At 38.5% G+C, this 16295-nt stretch overlaps 1 protein-coding gene across 1 annotated transcript; it reads left to right on the top strand.

The window, feature by feature from the left end:
• The first annotated feature begins 1457 nt into the window (after positions 1 to 1457).
• Positions 1458 to 13251, top strand: LOC127138246 (uncharacterized). Its single transcript, XM_051064652.1, has 5 exons — positions 1458 to 1978; positions 2108 to 2194; positions 2302 to 2459; positions 2566 to 2689; positions 12919 to 13251. Exons 3-5 carry the CDS (start codon positions 2413 to 2415, stop codon positions 13135 to 13137), a joined length of 390 nt encoding a protein of 129 aa, XP_050920609.1. The 5' UTR covers positions 1458 to 1978; positions 2108 to 2194; positions 2302 to 2412; the 3' UTR covers positions 13138 to 13251.
• The last annotated feature ends 3044 nt before the right edge of the window (positions 13252 to 16295 follow it).

The following is a 16295-nucleotide window of genomic DNA, read 5'->3' as shown; positions in this document are numbered from 1 at the left end:
TCAATGGTGTGATTAGACATGCCACAATGTGCGCAAACACGATTATTTCTGCCCCTGCCACCAGAAGATCTACCTCCTCTAGTGATGCCTCTACCACGCATATTGAAATATGATTTAGACTGAGTATCACGATGATGCTGATCAGAAGATGGAGTGACCAAAAGCTTGGACTCATCAATGGGAAGATTAGCTTGTCTTTCTTGTTGAACAAGCAAGGAATATACTTTGCAAATGCTAGGGAGAGGATCCATAAGCATTATTTGTGACCTAATAGCAGAGTATTGATCATTCAACCCTTTCAAGAAACGAATTACTTGATCACTAGCTTTGTAAGCACGAATCTTGGTAATGGCAAGACAAGTAGTATCACAGTCACATGCAGGAATAGGTCTAAAATTATCTAGTTCTTGCCATAAAATCTTCAGTTTTGTGTAATATGAAGAAACAAAAGCATCACCTTGTTTCAATGTGCATATTTCTTCTTGGATATCAGAAATTCTAAAAACATCGCCTTGATAAAAACGCTCCTTGAGCTCATTCCACATATCAGCAGCATTCTCCATCCAAAGAATACTTTGAGCAATTTCAACTTCTATAGCATTCTTGATCCAAGACATGATCATCGTGTTGCATCTATCCCAAGCTATGGAATTTGGATCAAGATCAGAAGGTTGTGGTAAAACACCATTGATGAAATGCAATTTGTTCTTAGAACGAAGAGCCATGGCCATGGAACGCGACCAAGAGTGATAATTGTTATTGGAAAGTAATGGTGTAACCGGAATCAAAGAAGAATTTTCATTGGGATGCATGAAATAAGGGTTTAGGATATCATTTTGATAACTTTTATTGTTGTTTCTTGAGGCAGATTCACCATGATCGCTGCTATTAGAGCTTGAAGATGACATGATGAGAAACAACAAAGTTGCAGAGGCTGCAGAAAAGTTGGATAGAAAGAAGAAGATTGAGAAAAATCGCAGCAGAAAGCAGAATCACAGGCTTGTGATACCATGTGAACATACAACAATGAGCTGAAACTCCATAACCAAAAGAAAGGAAAAGTTTGAAGAGAAGTTGTATGTGATCAAAGATGAAATGTAATTCTCAATCTCAATTATTACAATAGAGAGGACTACTATATATAGCTAAGACAAGTAGTTAGATCCTAACTAACTCCTCTCAACAACCTCTAACTAACCCCTAAAGTTAGTTAGCACAAAGAGAAAACAGAATTTACTGTTTATTATTTTCATTATCATTTACAGTTTTGACTCAAGACAATGTGCGTTCGAAGATGCATTTCTGAAATCTAATATTCGTTTTGTCTCACACAAGATACCAAGGTCATTAGAAACAAATAATATTTCATCAAAATATGAGAAAGAAATAGTTGCTCCTACTGACCTTGAGGTATATGCACTAGTCTACTTTAATCTCTTTGAATCCTAAAGATGACATGTTTTTTTTATAGATGGGAAGGCTGAGAGCCCAAAAGACAAACTAAACTAAAACAAGACGAGCAATACGATCCATATTAAACACATGATAAACCTCCAAAGGACAATCTTGATAGAATTCGACTCCTATCTCGTGGTTAGGACTCGGTTTGGCTAACCCATCAGCGCATCTATTTGCTTCTCAATACATATGGTCTACATGCACCTCCCAATCTCAATTCAACATGTTCCTGATTTCCTGTAAAGTAGCTCGATAAATAATCATGCTATCTACATGAACTTCAACCTTGCAATGTCCTCTTTCAAAAGCCATCTTGAATTCTTCATAAAGTAGCTCCATAAGTAATCATGCTATCTACATGAACTTCATCATATCCCAATCAATCTCTTCGGTTCCAAAAAACACGCCGGACTTCCACGTGGCATCCTATCGTTCACCGAAAGATTAAACGACGACGACTTAAGAGTTATAGGTTCACCTTTCAAGAGATCTTGTAGAGAACACTGATTTGGTGGCACAGGTATAACTTTTAATAGCATTACATTATTCTATTGGATGAAAAAGATGAATTCTGATTTATACTTTTGTCTTATGTACAAGCTTAACCAAATATATGTGAGTAACAGATTTGAACTATTTGGTGTTTCAGTCGGGCAGTTGACTACCGATTTGGAGATACAGTTCCAGTCCTAATTAACTATTGTACTACTGCCTCAGAAAATGATGAAGTTTGCAGGTGCTATATTTATTTATTATCCATAACTTTGTATTATGAAATGATTGCCTGTATATTTATGACACACTATAGGTTATGTATTTAATAATGTCAAAATTTTGCTGTAGGCTCTAGAAAGCTTTCTCCTAAGGTGTCCAAGGGACATTTCTGTTTACTGTGATGAAATTCTTCATCTGGCACTAGCATATCTTAGTTATGACCCAAACTTTACTGACAACATGGAGGAGGATACTGACGATGAAGGTCATGAAGAGGAGGAGGATGAGTATGTGGCTTATGCCTTTTCGGTTCACTTGGTTACCTGTATGGTATTCATATTTGCACAATATTTTTCTTGTTAATCATGTCATGTATGCAATGTTATTTTCCAGCGAGAGTGCGAATGAATATACTGATGATGAAGATGCCAGTTGGAAGGTTCGCAGAGCAGCAGCTAAATGCTTAGCAGCATTGATTGTTTCTCGTCCTGAGATGCTTTCAAAGCTGTATGACGAGGTAACTTTACGTGCACCTATATGTAACATGTAAATACACTATTTTCTCTTAATTTTTCCATGGTCTTGCTGCTCCTGCATCTCTTATCCCTGTGGATATTGAGTAAACATTTGGTCGTCTAGATTTGTAGTTTGGTCAGGAACTTTGGTATCCGTATATGCTTCAAATAGAATTTCCTTTATCCCATTGGATGCTTCTTTAAAATTGATTATAGTATTAGAAAGGTCCCAACCATAGGACCCTTCTTTAAAATTATTATTACCCGCTATTGTTGTATATTGCCATTCCCATGTTTTCTCTCATTTTTATCAGTAGTTTTAATATTGTTGTCGGTTGTTATTAACTAATGGTTTTGATATGAAATTATGGTATCATCAAATGTAAGTAACTGATTTTGTTGGATGTTATATAAATGCAATGTAATTATGATCAGAAGCATGTTTGGAGAATAGCTTATTTGAGAAGCTATTTGAAAAGCCGCCAGAATGCTGCAGGAAAACCAGAAAAATACTTTTGTTTTTAGGGTGTTTTTGTTTAGCTTTTGTTTGTTACTTTCTTTAGTGTTAGTAGGCACTATATATACATTTTGTAACATGTTGAATGAATTAATGCCATATGATTTTGACCCTCTCAATTAATCTCTATTCTCTCTAAACTTCATCTTCCCCAATCCTCCAATTTCACCAAAATTATCCATCACCTTTATTGATTCACATACAAGCTTTTGTGCTTGTTCCAACATTTGGCATCAAGAGCATTGGTTCCGATCCTATTCCGCTGCAATGTGTTGAATAAACTTTAATGTTAGAATTAATAGGTTTTATTAATAAGTTAAATGGAGAGATTTGGAAGGTCAAGAGACAGTAGACAAGTTAATAGTATTTACAATTATGTTTCCTAGAATATCAAAAGTTTCTTCATATGTATAAAGACCAAAATTGTACTCAATAAAAATACAGACGTAGCAATTGATTTGTCTTCTCTTATCACAAATTGGCATCAGAGCTAATGGCAAACATGATGAATCAAATGTCGTTGCCACGGCTAACGAAGTTAAATTACGAAAACTGGAGTATCCAAATGAAAGCTCTTCTCGGATCTCTAGACGCGTGGGAGGTAACCAAAGATGGGTTTGAAGAACCAACAGATGTTGAGGGATATACGGCAGCTCAAAACAAGGCGTTGAAAGAGACACGATCGAAGGATAAAACGGCACTATACATGCTGTTTAGGGCTGTTGATGAATCAGGCTTCGAAAAGATTGCCAGTTCGACTACGTCGAAAGAGGCGTGGGACACGCTAGAGAAAGTGTTCAAAGGAGCAGATCGAGTAAAGCAAGTTCGACTCCAAACTCTTCGTGGCGAATTGGAGAGGATGCAGATGAAGGAGTCAGAAAATGTATCTGACTACATCACGCGTGTACAAAAGATGGTGAACCAACTCACCAGAAATGGCGAAACAGTAACTGATGCACGAGTTGTCGAAAAGATTTTGAGTTCTTTAACAGATAAATTTGAGAATATTGTGTGTGCAATAGAAGAGTCGAAGGACCTTTTGACGCTTGCAGTCGAAGAGCTCGCTGGTTCCCTCGAAGCACACGAACAACGAAAGATGAAAAAGAAGGAAGAAGGAGTAGAGGACGCAAATCAAACCAAGGAGCAAATCAAAGACGAAAAGGTATTTTTTTCTCAAAACTTTCGAGGAAGAGGACGTGGTCGTGGAGGACGTGACAATGGTCGAAGTGGTAGAGGCAGCAACTTCGAGAGAGGACAGTCGATCCAGCAAAATTGGCATGGCAGAGGACGTGGTCAAAAAGGTGGTAGGTTGAACCATTCCAACTTTGAATGCTACAAGTGTGGGAAGTATGGTCATTATGCGAAGGATTGCAACTCGTTCAAATGCTATAACTGTGATAAAGTGGGACATCTCGCAAAAGATTTTCGAATCGAAAAGAAGGTAGAAGAAATAACCAATCTAACTTTGGAAGCTGAAGCAAATGAAGGTTTTCTCTTGATGGCTTAAAATGAGATCAACACAAATGACAACGTTTGGTATCTTGACTCAGGAGCAAGTAACCATATGTGTGGTCACAAACACTTGTTTAAAGAAATGAGAAAGATTGAAGATGGAAATGTGTCTTTCGGAGATGCATCGAAAGTGAAGGTCGAAGGCAAGGGAACGATCCGTTACTTGCAAAAGGATGGGTTGATTGGATCAATTCAAGATGTTTATTATGTACCAAATCTTAAGACCAACATCTTGAGTTTGGGACAACTTACAGAAAAAGGATATTCGATACTTATGAAAGAACGGATAATGTATTTGAAGGACAAGCTGGGGCATCTGATTGCTCGTGTCGAAATGGAGAGAAATCGAATGTACAAACTGAATCTGATAAACGTTCGAGAAAAATGTTTACAAGTAAGTGTCGAAGACAAAGCGTCACTATGGCATCTACGCTTTGGTCATCTACATCATGCTGGTTTAAGAAGGTTGGCGAAAAAGAACATGGTTCATGGACTACCAGATATGGATTATGAAGGAAAGTTTTGTGAAGAATGTGTGCTTAGCAAACAAACAAGAACTTCATTTTAAAAGAAGGCAGAATATCAAGCTAAGCATATCCTTGATTTGATTCACACCGACATATGTGGGCCAATCACGCCAGAATCCTTCAGTAGCAAAAGGTACTTTATTTCCTTTATCGACGATTACTCACGGAAGACATGGGTTTATTTCTTGAAAGAAAAGTCTGAAGCATTCGAGGTGTTCAAAAGGTTCAAAGTAAAGGTGGAGAAGGAAACCGACAGACACATTAAAGCAGTTCGATCTGATAGAGGTGGTGAGTATACTTCGACAGCTTTTATGAAGTATTGTGAAGAGCAGGGTATAAGGAGATTCCTAACTGCAGCATACTCACCTCAACAAAATGGGGTGGCTGAAAGGAAGAATCGAACAGTCCTTGACATGGTTCGTTCAATGCTTAAAAGCAAGAACATGCCAAAGGAATTTTGGGCAGAAGCTGTACAATGTGCCATTTATGTTCAAAATCGATGTCCACATTCGAAGTTAGAAGATCAAACACCACAAGAAGCGTGGAGCGGACAGAAGCCAACAGTCTCTCATCTCAAAGTATTTGGAAGTGTTGCTTATGCACACGTACCAGATCAACGAAGAACGAAACTTGAAGACAAAAGTCAGAAATACATACTCATTGGGTATGATGAGAAAACAAAAGGGTACAAGCTATTTGATCCCATATGAAAGAAAGTGATAGTGAGTAGAGACGTTCGAATAAACGAAGCAAGTAAGTGGGACTGGAACAGTTCGACAGAAGCTGTTGTCGAAGTTGAAGAATCATATGTCGCTGTACCACCAAACATTTCGACAAAACTTGGAGATTCTGACAGTGAAGATGAACCTACACAACCCAGAATGCGAAGGTTGCAAGATCTGTATGATTCGACAAGTGAAGTGCACCTTGTATGTCTTTTGGCAGATGCTGAAAACATCAGTTTTGAAGAAGCAGTACGAGACAAGAAGTGGAAAAGTGCCATGGACGAAGAGATGAGGGCGATTATCCACAACAACACTTGGGAGCTAGTTGAATTGCCAAAAGGTAGTCAACCCATTGGTGTAAAGTGGGTATTCAAGAAAAAGATGAACGCTCAAGGAGAAATAGAACGATACAAAGCGAGACTTGTTGCGAAGGGATACAGACAGAAAGCAGGAGTTGATTATGACGAAGTATTTGCACCTGTTGCAAGAATGGAGACAATTCGATTACTCATATCTCAAGCTGCTCAATTCAAATGGCCAATATTTCAAATGGATGTCAAAATAGCTTTTCTGAATGGTGTACTAGAAGAAGAAGTCTATGTCGAACAACCACTCGGGTACATGAAAGCTGGAGAAGAGAAGAAGGTACTGAAATTGAAGAAAGCGCTATATGGGCTGAAGCAAGCACCGCAGGCATGGAACACACGTATCGACACATATTTCAAGGAGAACGGGTTCGAGCAATGCCCGTACGAACATGCCCTCTATGTGAAGAAAAATGGAATGAATGTATTACTTGTTGCTCTCTATGTTGATGGTCTTATTTTTCTGGGCAGTAATGATCAGATGATAGAAGAATTCAAAAGCACAATGACACGTGAATTCGAGATGACAGATTTAGGCCTGATGAGATTCTTTCTTGGTCTGGAAGTTCGACAAGAAGAAACAGGAATCTTCATCTCACAAGAAAAATATGCAAAAGAAATCTTGAAAAAATATAAGATGGAAAGCTGTAATCCGGCTTCGACGCCAATGGAACCAGGAACAAAGTCGAAGTAGGCAAATATCGAAGTTTGGTAGGAAGTCTTCGCTATCTCACATGTACAAGACCAGATATCTCATTAAGTGTAGGCATTGTAAGTCAATTCATGGAGGAGCCAGTTTACACACATTGGAAGGCATTGAAGCGAATTCTGAGGTACATCCAAGGAACAGTGTCACTTGGGATGTTTTACTCGAATTCAGAGAAATACAAGTTGGTTGGTTACTCTAACAGTGATTGGTGCGGAGACATAGATGATCGAAAAAGCACTTCTGGATATGTGTTTTTCATGGGAAATACTGCATTCACTTGGCTTTCTAAAAAGCAGCCAATAGTAACACTTTCGACATGTGAAGCAGAATATATAGCAGCATCCTGGTGTGTTTGTCATGCAATATGGCTCAGAAGATTGTTGAGTAAAATGGAGCTAGAGCAGAAAGATGCAACAATAATACAAGTTGACAACAGGTCAGCAATTGAGTTAGCAAAGAATACAGTAAACCATGAAAGGAGCAAACACATTGACGTTCGTTTCCACTTCATTCGAGAACACGTGAAGGAAGGAAATGTCGAATTGAAGCATGTAGCAAGTAAGGACCAAGCAGCAGACATTTTCACAAAACCATTATCAAAAGAAATATTCGACAGAGGCAAGAAATTGATAGGGATGATGAATAGAAGAAACATTTAAGTTTACAGAGGAGTTTTGTTGAATAAACTTTAATGTTAGAATTAATAGGTTTTATTAATAAGTTAAATGGAGAGTTTTGGAAGGTCAAGAGACAGTAGACAAGTTAATAGTATTTACAATTATGTTTCCTAGAATATCAAAAGTTTCTTCATATGTATAAAGACCAAAATTGTACTCAATAAAAATACAGACGTAGCAATTGATTTGTCTTCTCTTATCACACAATGTCCGTTTCAAACGACAAGATCCCCACCAATCTTCCCATTCTTGATTCAAAGAACTACAACAAATGGTGCAAACAAATGAAAGTTTTGTTTGGCTACCAAGACGTGCTCGATGTGATTACTACCGATGTTACCCCTCTTGTTGAAGAGGCTACAGCTGCCCAACAAGCCACTCACAAAGAAGAGAAGAAGAAAGACTACAAGGCTCTCTTCTCGACACATTCTTGCGTCGATGAAGACAACTTCGAAAAGGTTGGTGATTGTGACTCGGCGAAGAAAGCTTGGGATATACTCGAGAAGGCGTATGCGGGAGTTGACAAAGCGAAGGTGGTGAGGTTACAAACTCACAAGAGGCAGTTTGAATTACTCCAAATGGAAGAGAAGGAAACGGTCAACGATTACATAACGCGTGTGACGCGTTTGGTGAATCAAATGAAGGCTTGCGGTGAGTCGGTTTAGGAGGAAAACATTGTGTCGAAGGTGTTGCGTTCTTTAACGGCAAGATTCGACAACATTGTCGTTGCGATTGAAGAATCGAAGGATCTCAAAACCATGACGAAGGATGAACTACAAAGTTCATTGGAAGCTCATGAACAAAGGATGGATGAAAGAGGAAACGATAAGGCAAAAACGGAAGTGGCTTTGCAAGCTCGTTTCAATGAGAAGAATAAGAGATCGAAAGGGAAATGGTCTTCTAGAGATAAGAAGAATTTCCAGAATTTTGGTGGAAAAGATCCACAAAATTCAAGAGAACAAAGAGGAGAAGGAACCTCCAAGGATGGTAGTCAAGGCAACTACAAGCCGCTCGAAAAAAGTACCAAGAGATGTTACAATTGTCAAAAGCTTGGACATTTCTCAAGAGATTGTCGTTTCAAGCGCAAGGAGAGTGACTCAGATGAAGCTAAGGTTGCTAGGCAAGAAGTGGATGATGATAGCACACTTCTTGTGGTGATTACGGAGGAGAATAATGACATGGACAGTAGTAGAAAGTTGCTGGACAGCAACTACTGCAGTGCAGAAAAAGTGCAGAAAATGCGTTCGGAGAAAAACGCATTAGTAATGGTTCGAGATGGAGTCCAAGGTAGTGATGAGTGGTACTTGGATTCTGGTTATTCGACGCATATGACGGGTAGAAAAGATTGGTTCGTGAAGATCAATCAAGCCACGCGAAGTAGAGTGAGATTCGCGGATAATACGACTTTAGCGGCCGACAGTGTCGGTGATGTCTTGATCATGAGGAGGGATGGTGGTCATTCCTTGATCAAGGACGTTTTCTACATTCCTGGAATTAAGTGTAACCTTTTAAGCATTGGCCAATTACTTGAAAGGAAATACACAATTCGCATGGAAAACAAAGTATTGCGCGTTTTGGACCAAAATGGAGTTTTGATCCTTAAGGCTCCTATGGTTGCCAATAGAACTTTCAAGATTGAGTTGAAAGTTATGGAGCATAGGTGCTTAGCTATTGCTGCAAGTCGTGAGGAATGATTATGGCACTACCGTCTCGGTCATCTCAACTTTCGTGATCTCGACGCGTTACAAAGACATGGTATGGTGTCCGGGATGTCAAGGATTAATGTTCCAGCTGAAATATGTGAAGAGTGTGTTCACGGGAAGCAACACAAGAGTAATTTCAGCAAGGATGCGGGTCATAGGACCAAGCATCACCTTGAGGTGGTGTATTCCGATGTATGCGGACCGATGCAAGTCAATTCATACGGTGGCAATCGATACTTTGTCACGTTTATTGATGATTTTAGTAGGAAGTTGTGGATTTACCTCATTAAGAGGAAGGATGAGGTGTTTGAAGTGTTCAAACGGTTTAAGTCAATGGTTGAGTGCCAATGCGATAAAAAGCTCAAAACTCTCAAAACGGAAGGTGGTGGTGAATTCACATCCGATGAGTTTATAAGCTATTGCAATGATGAGGGGATAATCCGTGAGGTGGTGCCTCCCTACACTCCACAACAAAATGGCATTGCGGAGAGAGAAAATCGGACAATCATGAACATGGTACGAACCATGTTAAAAGGCAAAGATTTACCGAAAGAGCTTTGGGCTGAAGCGGTATCTACAGCTGCCTATTTGTTGAATAGGTGTCCGACAAAGAAGCTGGAAAAGATAACTCCAGAAGAGGTATGGTCCGGATTCAAACCGAGTTTGAGTCACTTGCGCGTTTTCGGTTCGGTTGCGTTTCAACATATTCTGGGACAACTTAGAAAGAAGCTTGATGACAAGGGTGAAAAGTTGTTACTTGTTGGATATCATCCAACCGGAGGCTACAAATTGTTTGATATGAGTAGCAAGAGGATTGTGGTAAGTCGGGACATGATTGTGGACGAAATTCGGACGTTTGACAGTAAAATTTCTGTTGTTTCTGTACAGGAAATCGATTTCCAGCCCGTGACAGAGCCCCCTGGTGCTGTTGGAAGTCAAAATTCAGGCCCAAAAATCGATTTCCTGGGAGGAAATTTGAATTTCCAGCCTATTAATGATCCTCGACAGCAACCATTCGCAACGGAGGATGGTGAAACGAGTAGACGACCAACGAGGCAGAGAGGTATGCCTCAAAGACTCCGAGATTGTGAGGTATTCCGTGATAGCGAGATCAATCATGATGGTGATCTCATCCATTTCGCTTTAATGGCCGAATCTGAACCGGTGAATACGGAGGAGGCATTAAGCGATCCAAAATGGATGAGTGCAATGAAGGATGAGCTGGAATCAATTGAGAAAAACAATACTTGGATGTTGGTCGATTTACTGAAAGGTAAAAAGGCAATTGGTGTGAAATGGGTCTTCAAGGTGAAAGCAAATCCGAAAGGTGAGATAATCAAGCATAAGGCTCGATTAGTGGCAAAAGGATTTTTGCAAAAGGAAGGCATTGATTTTTATGAGGTATTCGCACCAGTTGCAAGGCATGAAACCATCCGGTTAGTTGTTGCGATTGCAAATACCAACAGCTGGCCGTTATATCAAATGGACGTCAAATCGACATTTTTGAATGGTCCATTGGATGAAGAGGTGTATGTGGGACAGCCACCGAGTTTTGTTGTTCAAGACCAAGAGGCAAGAGTCTACAAGTTGAGAAAGGCACTCTATGGTTTGAAAGAAGCTCCAAGAGCTTGGAACAAACGCATAGATGGTTTTCTTAACGATATTGGTTTCAAGAAATGCGTGTCCGAGCATGGGGTGTATGTGAAAACGGGTGCTAGCGAAGGGGTGATCATTCTTTGTCTATATGTGGACGATTTGTTGATTACCTGAAGTTGTGAATCATACATTTCAAAGTTCAAGCAAGAGCTTATGAGGGAATTTGAAATGAGTGACCTTGGTGCTATGACATACTTCTTAGGCATAGAGTTCCAAAAGACAAAGTTGGGGCTGCTCATGCATCAAAGAAGGTATGCAATGGAGATCTTGAAGAGGTGTGATATGGAGCATTGCAATGCTGCCATAACTCCATCAGAGGCACAGTTACAACTATCCAAGAGTGAGGAAGAGCAAGATGTGGATCCAACTCAATACCGGAGATTGGTTGGATCATTGCGTTACTTGTGCAATACGCGGCCTGATTTGGCGTTTAGTGTCGGTATTGCTAGTAGGTTCATGGAAAAGCCAAAGGTATCACACTTGGCAGCGGTTAAGAGGATCCTTCGTTATGTGAAAGGTACTCTTGGCTGTGGAATTTTGTTTCCGGCAAGTGACACGGGCAGAAGTTGTAATTTACTTGGATACACCGACTCCAATTGGTGCGGAGATAAAGACGATCGAAAATCAACGGCGGGTTATGTCTTTATGTTCGGCGGTGCACCAATCTCTTGGTGTTCTCGAAAGGAGTCGGTGGTTGCTCTCTCTTCTTGCGAGGCGGAGTATATTGCAGCTTCGATGTGTGCATGCCAAGCTGTGTGGCTTGTGAATCTGTTGCGTGAGCTGGGTAGCTGCACAAGAGAGGGAGTTTTGTTGGTGGTGGACAATGTTTCAGCCATCAACCTTGCTAAGAATCCCATAACACATGGGAGAAGCAAGCACATTGAGATGAGGTTCTATTACTTGCGCGATTTGGTGAGTTCTGGACAGTTACGTTTAAGCTACTGCAAAAGTGAAGACCAAGTCGCGGACTTGTTGACGAAATCGGTTACAAACGATGTTTTCAAGCGACTCGTGGTGAAGTTGGGGATGAAGAACATCGAGCATTTGACTTAAGGTGGTGTGTTGGATGTTATATAAGTCAAATGCAATGTAACTATGATCAGAAGCATGTTTGGAGAATAGCTTATTTGAGAAGCTATTTGGAAAAGCTGCCAGAATGCTGCAGGAAAACCAGAAAAATACTTTTGTTTTTAGGCTGTTTTTGTTTAGCTTTGTTTGTTACTTTGTTTAGTGTTAGTAGGCACTATATATACATTTTGTAACATGTTGAATGAATTAATTCCATATGATTTTTACCCTCTCAATTAATCTCTATTCTCTCTAAACTTCATCTTCCCCAATCCTCCAATTTCACCAAAATTATCCATCACCTCCATTGATTCACATACAAGCTTTTGTGCTTGTTCCAACAGATTTTACCTACTGGGATATGGTTGGTGTTGGTTATATTTTTTTTGTACATAGTCCACTTCTTTTTAACTGTCACTTAATTCTAAGGAATAAAATATTGTTTATTTCTAAAAGCACTTTTTTTTGTACTCAATAACTCAAGCTTTTGGTTCAATTGTTGTTCTGATGTGGTATCATATACTCCTAGTTAACTGGGTTGCCACAACTACAATTGGTTTTTGTTTTGATATTGAAAATGGTAATGACTTATGATGATGAAAATGATTGAATGAAATGGGCTTGTAATCTTTCCATAATTGCCTTGCATTCTTTGATGTTTTGATATTCATTTGGCTCTTATTTAATGTTTGGAAAATTTTAGTATTGCTCAACATAACCTGTTTTGACAATTGATGTCCATTTGGCTTCTTACTTATGTTTGTGTTGCAAGAAAGGCACCACGGTGAGGAATGGAAGCATCCGAGGCAATGGTATATGGAGAAGAAATTCGACTTCTTTCAATGCTTTGGCAATTTTAGTGTCACAAGTTGCTTCCACGGGTCTTGAACATTGGTTACTCACTAGGTTTTCCATGCTTTCACAGGTTGTATGGCTTGGCATAAAGAAGAAACGTGGTTTTTTAAACCCAATAGATTCAGGCCTTGCTTAAATGTCAAGTGGCTTATAAATGAACTTGTATCATGTGAGAACTTGTAACAAACATGTTCCTCGTAGATGTAGTAATACTTTGTATACCTGACAAAAATGTAATCCTTGCACGAAATTGAAGTATCTACATTCACAAGTCTTAAATTTATTTCAAATGTCATGTACCATAAGAGATGTCATTCATGCCTTATTAGAAATACTTAATTGTTTTGCTAATGATAACAATGATAAGAGTGGAACCAAGTCACCAAACAAAAGGACCCAGGATTAGGTCAAAATGGATACTTGGCTCATAAGTTATCCTCTTTATGACAAACATGCTAACTATGATGTAATGACCAAAATGGAAATGGATGAAATGGACTAGACAAATGAATCCTAAAGCAACTTGACCTAATGACATGAATAGAGTGAATGACCAAATTTAGGGTATGACACCTAGTATTAAAGTAATGAAGAGTATAGCTAGGTCAATGGTTGATGGCGTGAAATAGAAAAAGAAAGATGTTTCTCCCAAAAACTTCATGAAGAGCATAAAAATTGTGAAGAAGAAAACTCCTCAAAGGAAGCTTGTGAGCAAGAAAATAAAGGTTGAAGAGAAAACTGTTGAGAAGAAATCTCTTAAAAGAAAATTTGTTCAATCAAGTGAGTCTGAGAAAGATGGTGGAGCAAATGCCCTAGACATTGTGACCTCTTCTAGGAGAAAGATTGGAGGAAAAGTATTTTTTATTAACATTCTATCACCTTCCTTGGACAACTTTTCATTCCACTCCAAAAAAATATGCAAAAGTGGAGGTATGTGTGTAAAAGAAGAATTGCTTCTTAAGAGAGAGCTGATAAAAGATGTTCATGAATGGAAAGAGATCATGAATCTGCTAAAGGATGATGGGTTAATGAAGATTTGTGTTAACATTGGAACTTTCTATGAGAAACTGATTAAAGAGTTCATTGTTAACCTATCTAGTGATTTCAATGTTGAAGGAAGTTAGAAGTATAGGAAGGTGTATGTTAGAGGAAATGTGTTAAGTTTTAACCTTCCATTATTAATGAGTATTTGGGAAGAAGCAAGTCAGTAGGGTCTGAAAAAGTTCCTTCCATTGACAAGATTGCTAAGAAAATCACTGTTGGACAAGTAAAGAAATGACCCAACAAAAGGTTACTCTCTTATGGTAAATTGAGTGTGAACTATGCAGTACTGGACATGATAGGTGCAACAAATTGGGTATCCACTAATCACAGTTCAAGCATCACTTCTTCCTTGGCCAAACTGATCTTTCAAATTGGAACCAAGTCTAAGCTAAAATTTGGAGAACATGTGTTTGACTAGACCATGAAGCATGTTGATTCTTTTGTAGTAAATCTACCTATAGCTTTTCCATGTTTATTATCTGAAATAATTTTGAATCAACATCCTGAAGTTTTGCATCCTCAAGAAACTCCAAACAAAAAGGTTAGGCCTCTGGCCCTAGATAAGAAGTTGTTTATGGGGACACGTGTTCCAAACATTATGGTAAAGCATAAATGTCAAATTGCTGGTGGAAATTCTTCTCTAGTTTCCAAAGCCACAAGAAAGGATGTGTTACTTGAGCTAATTGAAGTATCAAAAGCTCTGCAGGAGAAAATTATTGCAAGTACCATGAGGAAGAAGAATGTGGATGGATTGATCAAAATGATGACCAAGGAGTAGGATGTTGAGGATGAAGAAAAAGCTACGGCAAAGAGGAAGAGGAAGAAAAATCTGCTAGTGATGGAGAAGCTAGCAGCTCAGAATCCTCAGGTGAAGAAGAAGAATCCAGCTCTGAAGATTGATGTCATCAAGCTTTTCCTTTTAGGCTTGTTTTTGTAGGTCTGTAATAATTTTGACTTCTGCATTTTAACCATGGTTCTAACTACTCCATTGTTGCCACTAACAATGTATGAGTCTCTCTTATGCACCTAATGATTGAAACTGGATGAATTATTTGATACCATCTTATCTAGTTTACGTTTTTCAATACCTTTTCCAAATTGTGGGGAAAAGGGCAAGTAGTGGTAGTAGTGTGTGTTATGAGTAACCTAACTACTAACTTTATTTGTGGAGCATTGTTTAACATGTGCGCTCACATGCTAGAGCATATTTCCAGGCATATGACCTTTGAGCATGTGTGAGCTGATCTACTGACTATGTGTGTGAACTCTGATGTTCTGATGTTCTGATGTTTTGATGATTGATGTGTAGTGGTTTATTTTGACTGACTACTACTGACTTTGAATGTGTGCATGCATGATTGTGCATGCATGGTTGTATGGGAGCATTGTGTTTAATTTGTAGCAACTATATTACATGTATTTCTAAGTTTGTGCTACTTCTGTTACTGTTGTTGTTTGCGTTGTGTGTTTATTTGTGGTATGCTTATGATGCTCAGTTTGTGGTATCTTTTGAAGATTTACCCATGCACATCTTATAATTTTTTGAAAGTATTTTGCCAAAATTTGTCAAAGAGGAGATTGTTGTTCCTTTTGGATTGACTGCATTGTGCAAAAAAAAATGGAGTATACAAGATGTTTTGGTGAATAAAAGACACATGTAGGACTAGATGTTCCAACATGTGTGCAACATATGACTATAATCAGCAGGTCTTGATGGATGTTATTCTAAGCATATTTTTCTGGTTGTGTTTCAATCACATTTGTTGCTATCTTTTAGCAATGCATTTACTAGATTTAGTTGGTTGATTAAAAGGATCAAATCAAATCAGTTAGAGATTTAAATTTGAGTTCAAACAAATCAAATCATTTTAGAGGTTGTTGAAAACAAATAAAAACCAAATCACCATGGCTATTTAAGGAGACTCAAACCTAACATTTAAAGTGTGCAAATATTGAAGATCCGTGTGTTGTGGTTTATAGTTTGAGTCTTTGTTTGTGTTATTGTATGTGCACCACTATAGTGACTTCATTCTTATCTAAAGGGATAAAGCTTGGTTTGTTAGTTGGGTTGTAATTTAATATTCAATATTTTGGTTATTGTTGTGATCATTATGGTTAGTGATTGAGATAAAGTGAGAGGGGTTCTCATATTTAGGGAGATTCATAAATAGAAATACACTGGTAAATTTAAGAAGAGGGACATTAAACATGAGGTTGTTCATCTAAGATACTTTGTACTAATTCTATTAA

This window comes from Lathyrus oleraceus, chromosome 4, assembly GCF_024323335.1.
Source record: "Lathyrus oleraceus cultivar Zhongwan6 chromosome 4, CAAS_Psat_ZW6_1.0, whole genome shotgun sequence".
NCBI classification, from domain to species: Eukaryota; Viridiplantae; Streptophyta; class Magnoliopsida; order Fabales; family Fabaceae; genus Lathyrus; species Lathyrus oleraceus.
Note: the sequence above shows the minus strand (reverse complement) of the source record. Positions and strands in the feature narration are given on the sequence as shown.

Bases quoted from the DNA above. Each gene is read 5' to 3' on its own strand.
- LOC127138246 (XM_051064652.1), top strand. From the start codon at position 2,413: ATGGAGGAGGATACTGACGATGAAGGTCATGAAGAGGAGGAGGATGA. The intron at 2,460-2,565 runs GTATGTGGCTTA...GTTATTTTCCAG, and splicing joins CATGAAGAGGAGGAGGATGA to CGAGAGTGCGAATGAATATA. The intron at 2,690-12,918 runs GTAACTTTACGT...TTGTGTTGCAAG, and splicing joins TTTCAAAGCTGTATGACGAG to AAAGGCACCACGGTGAGGAA.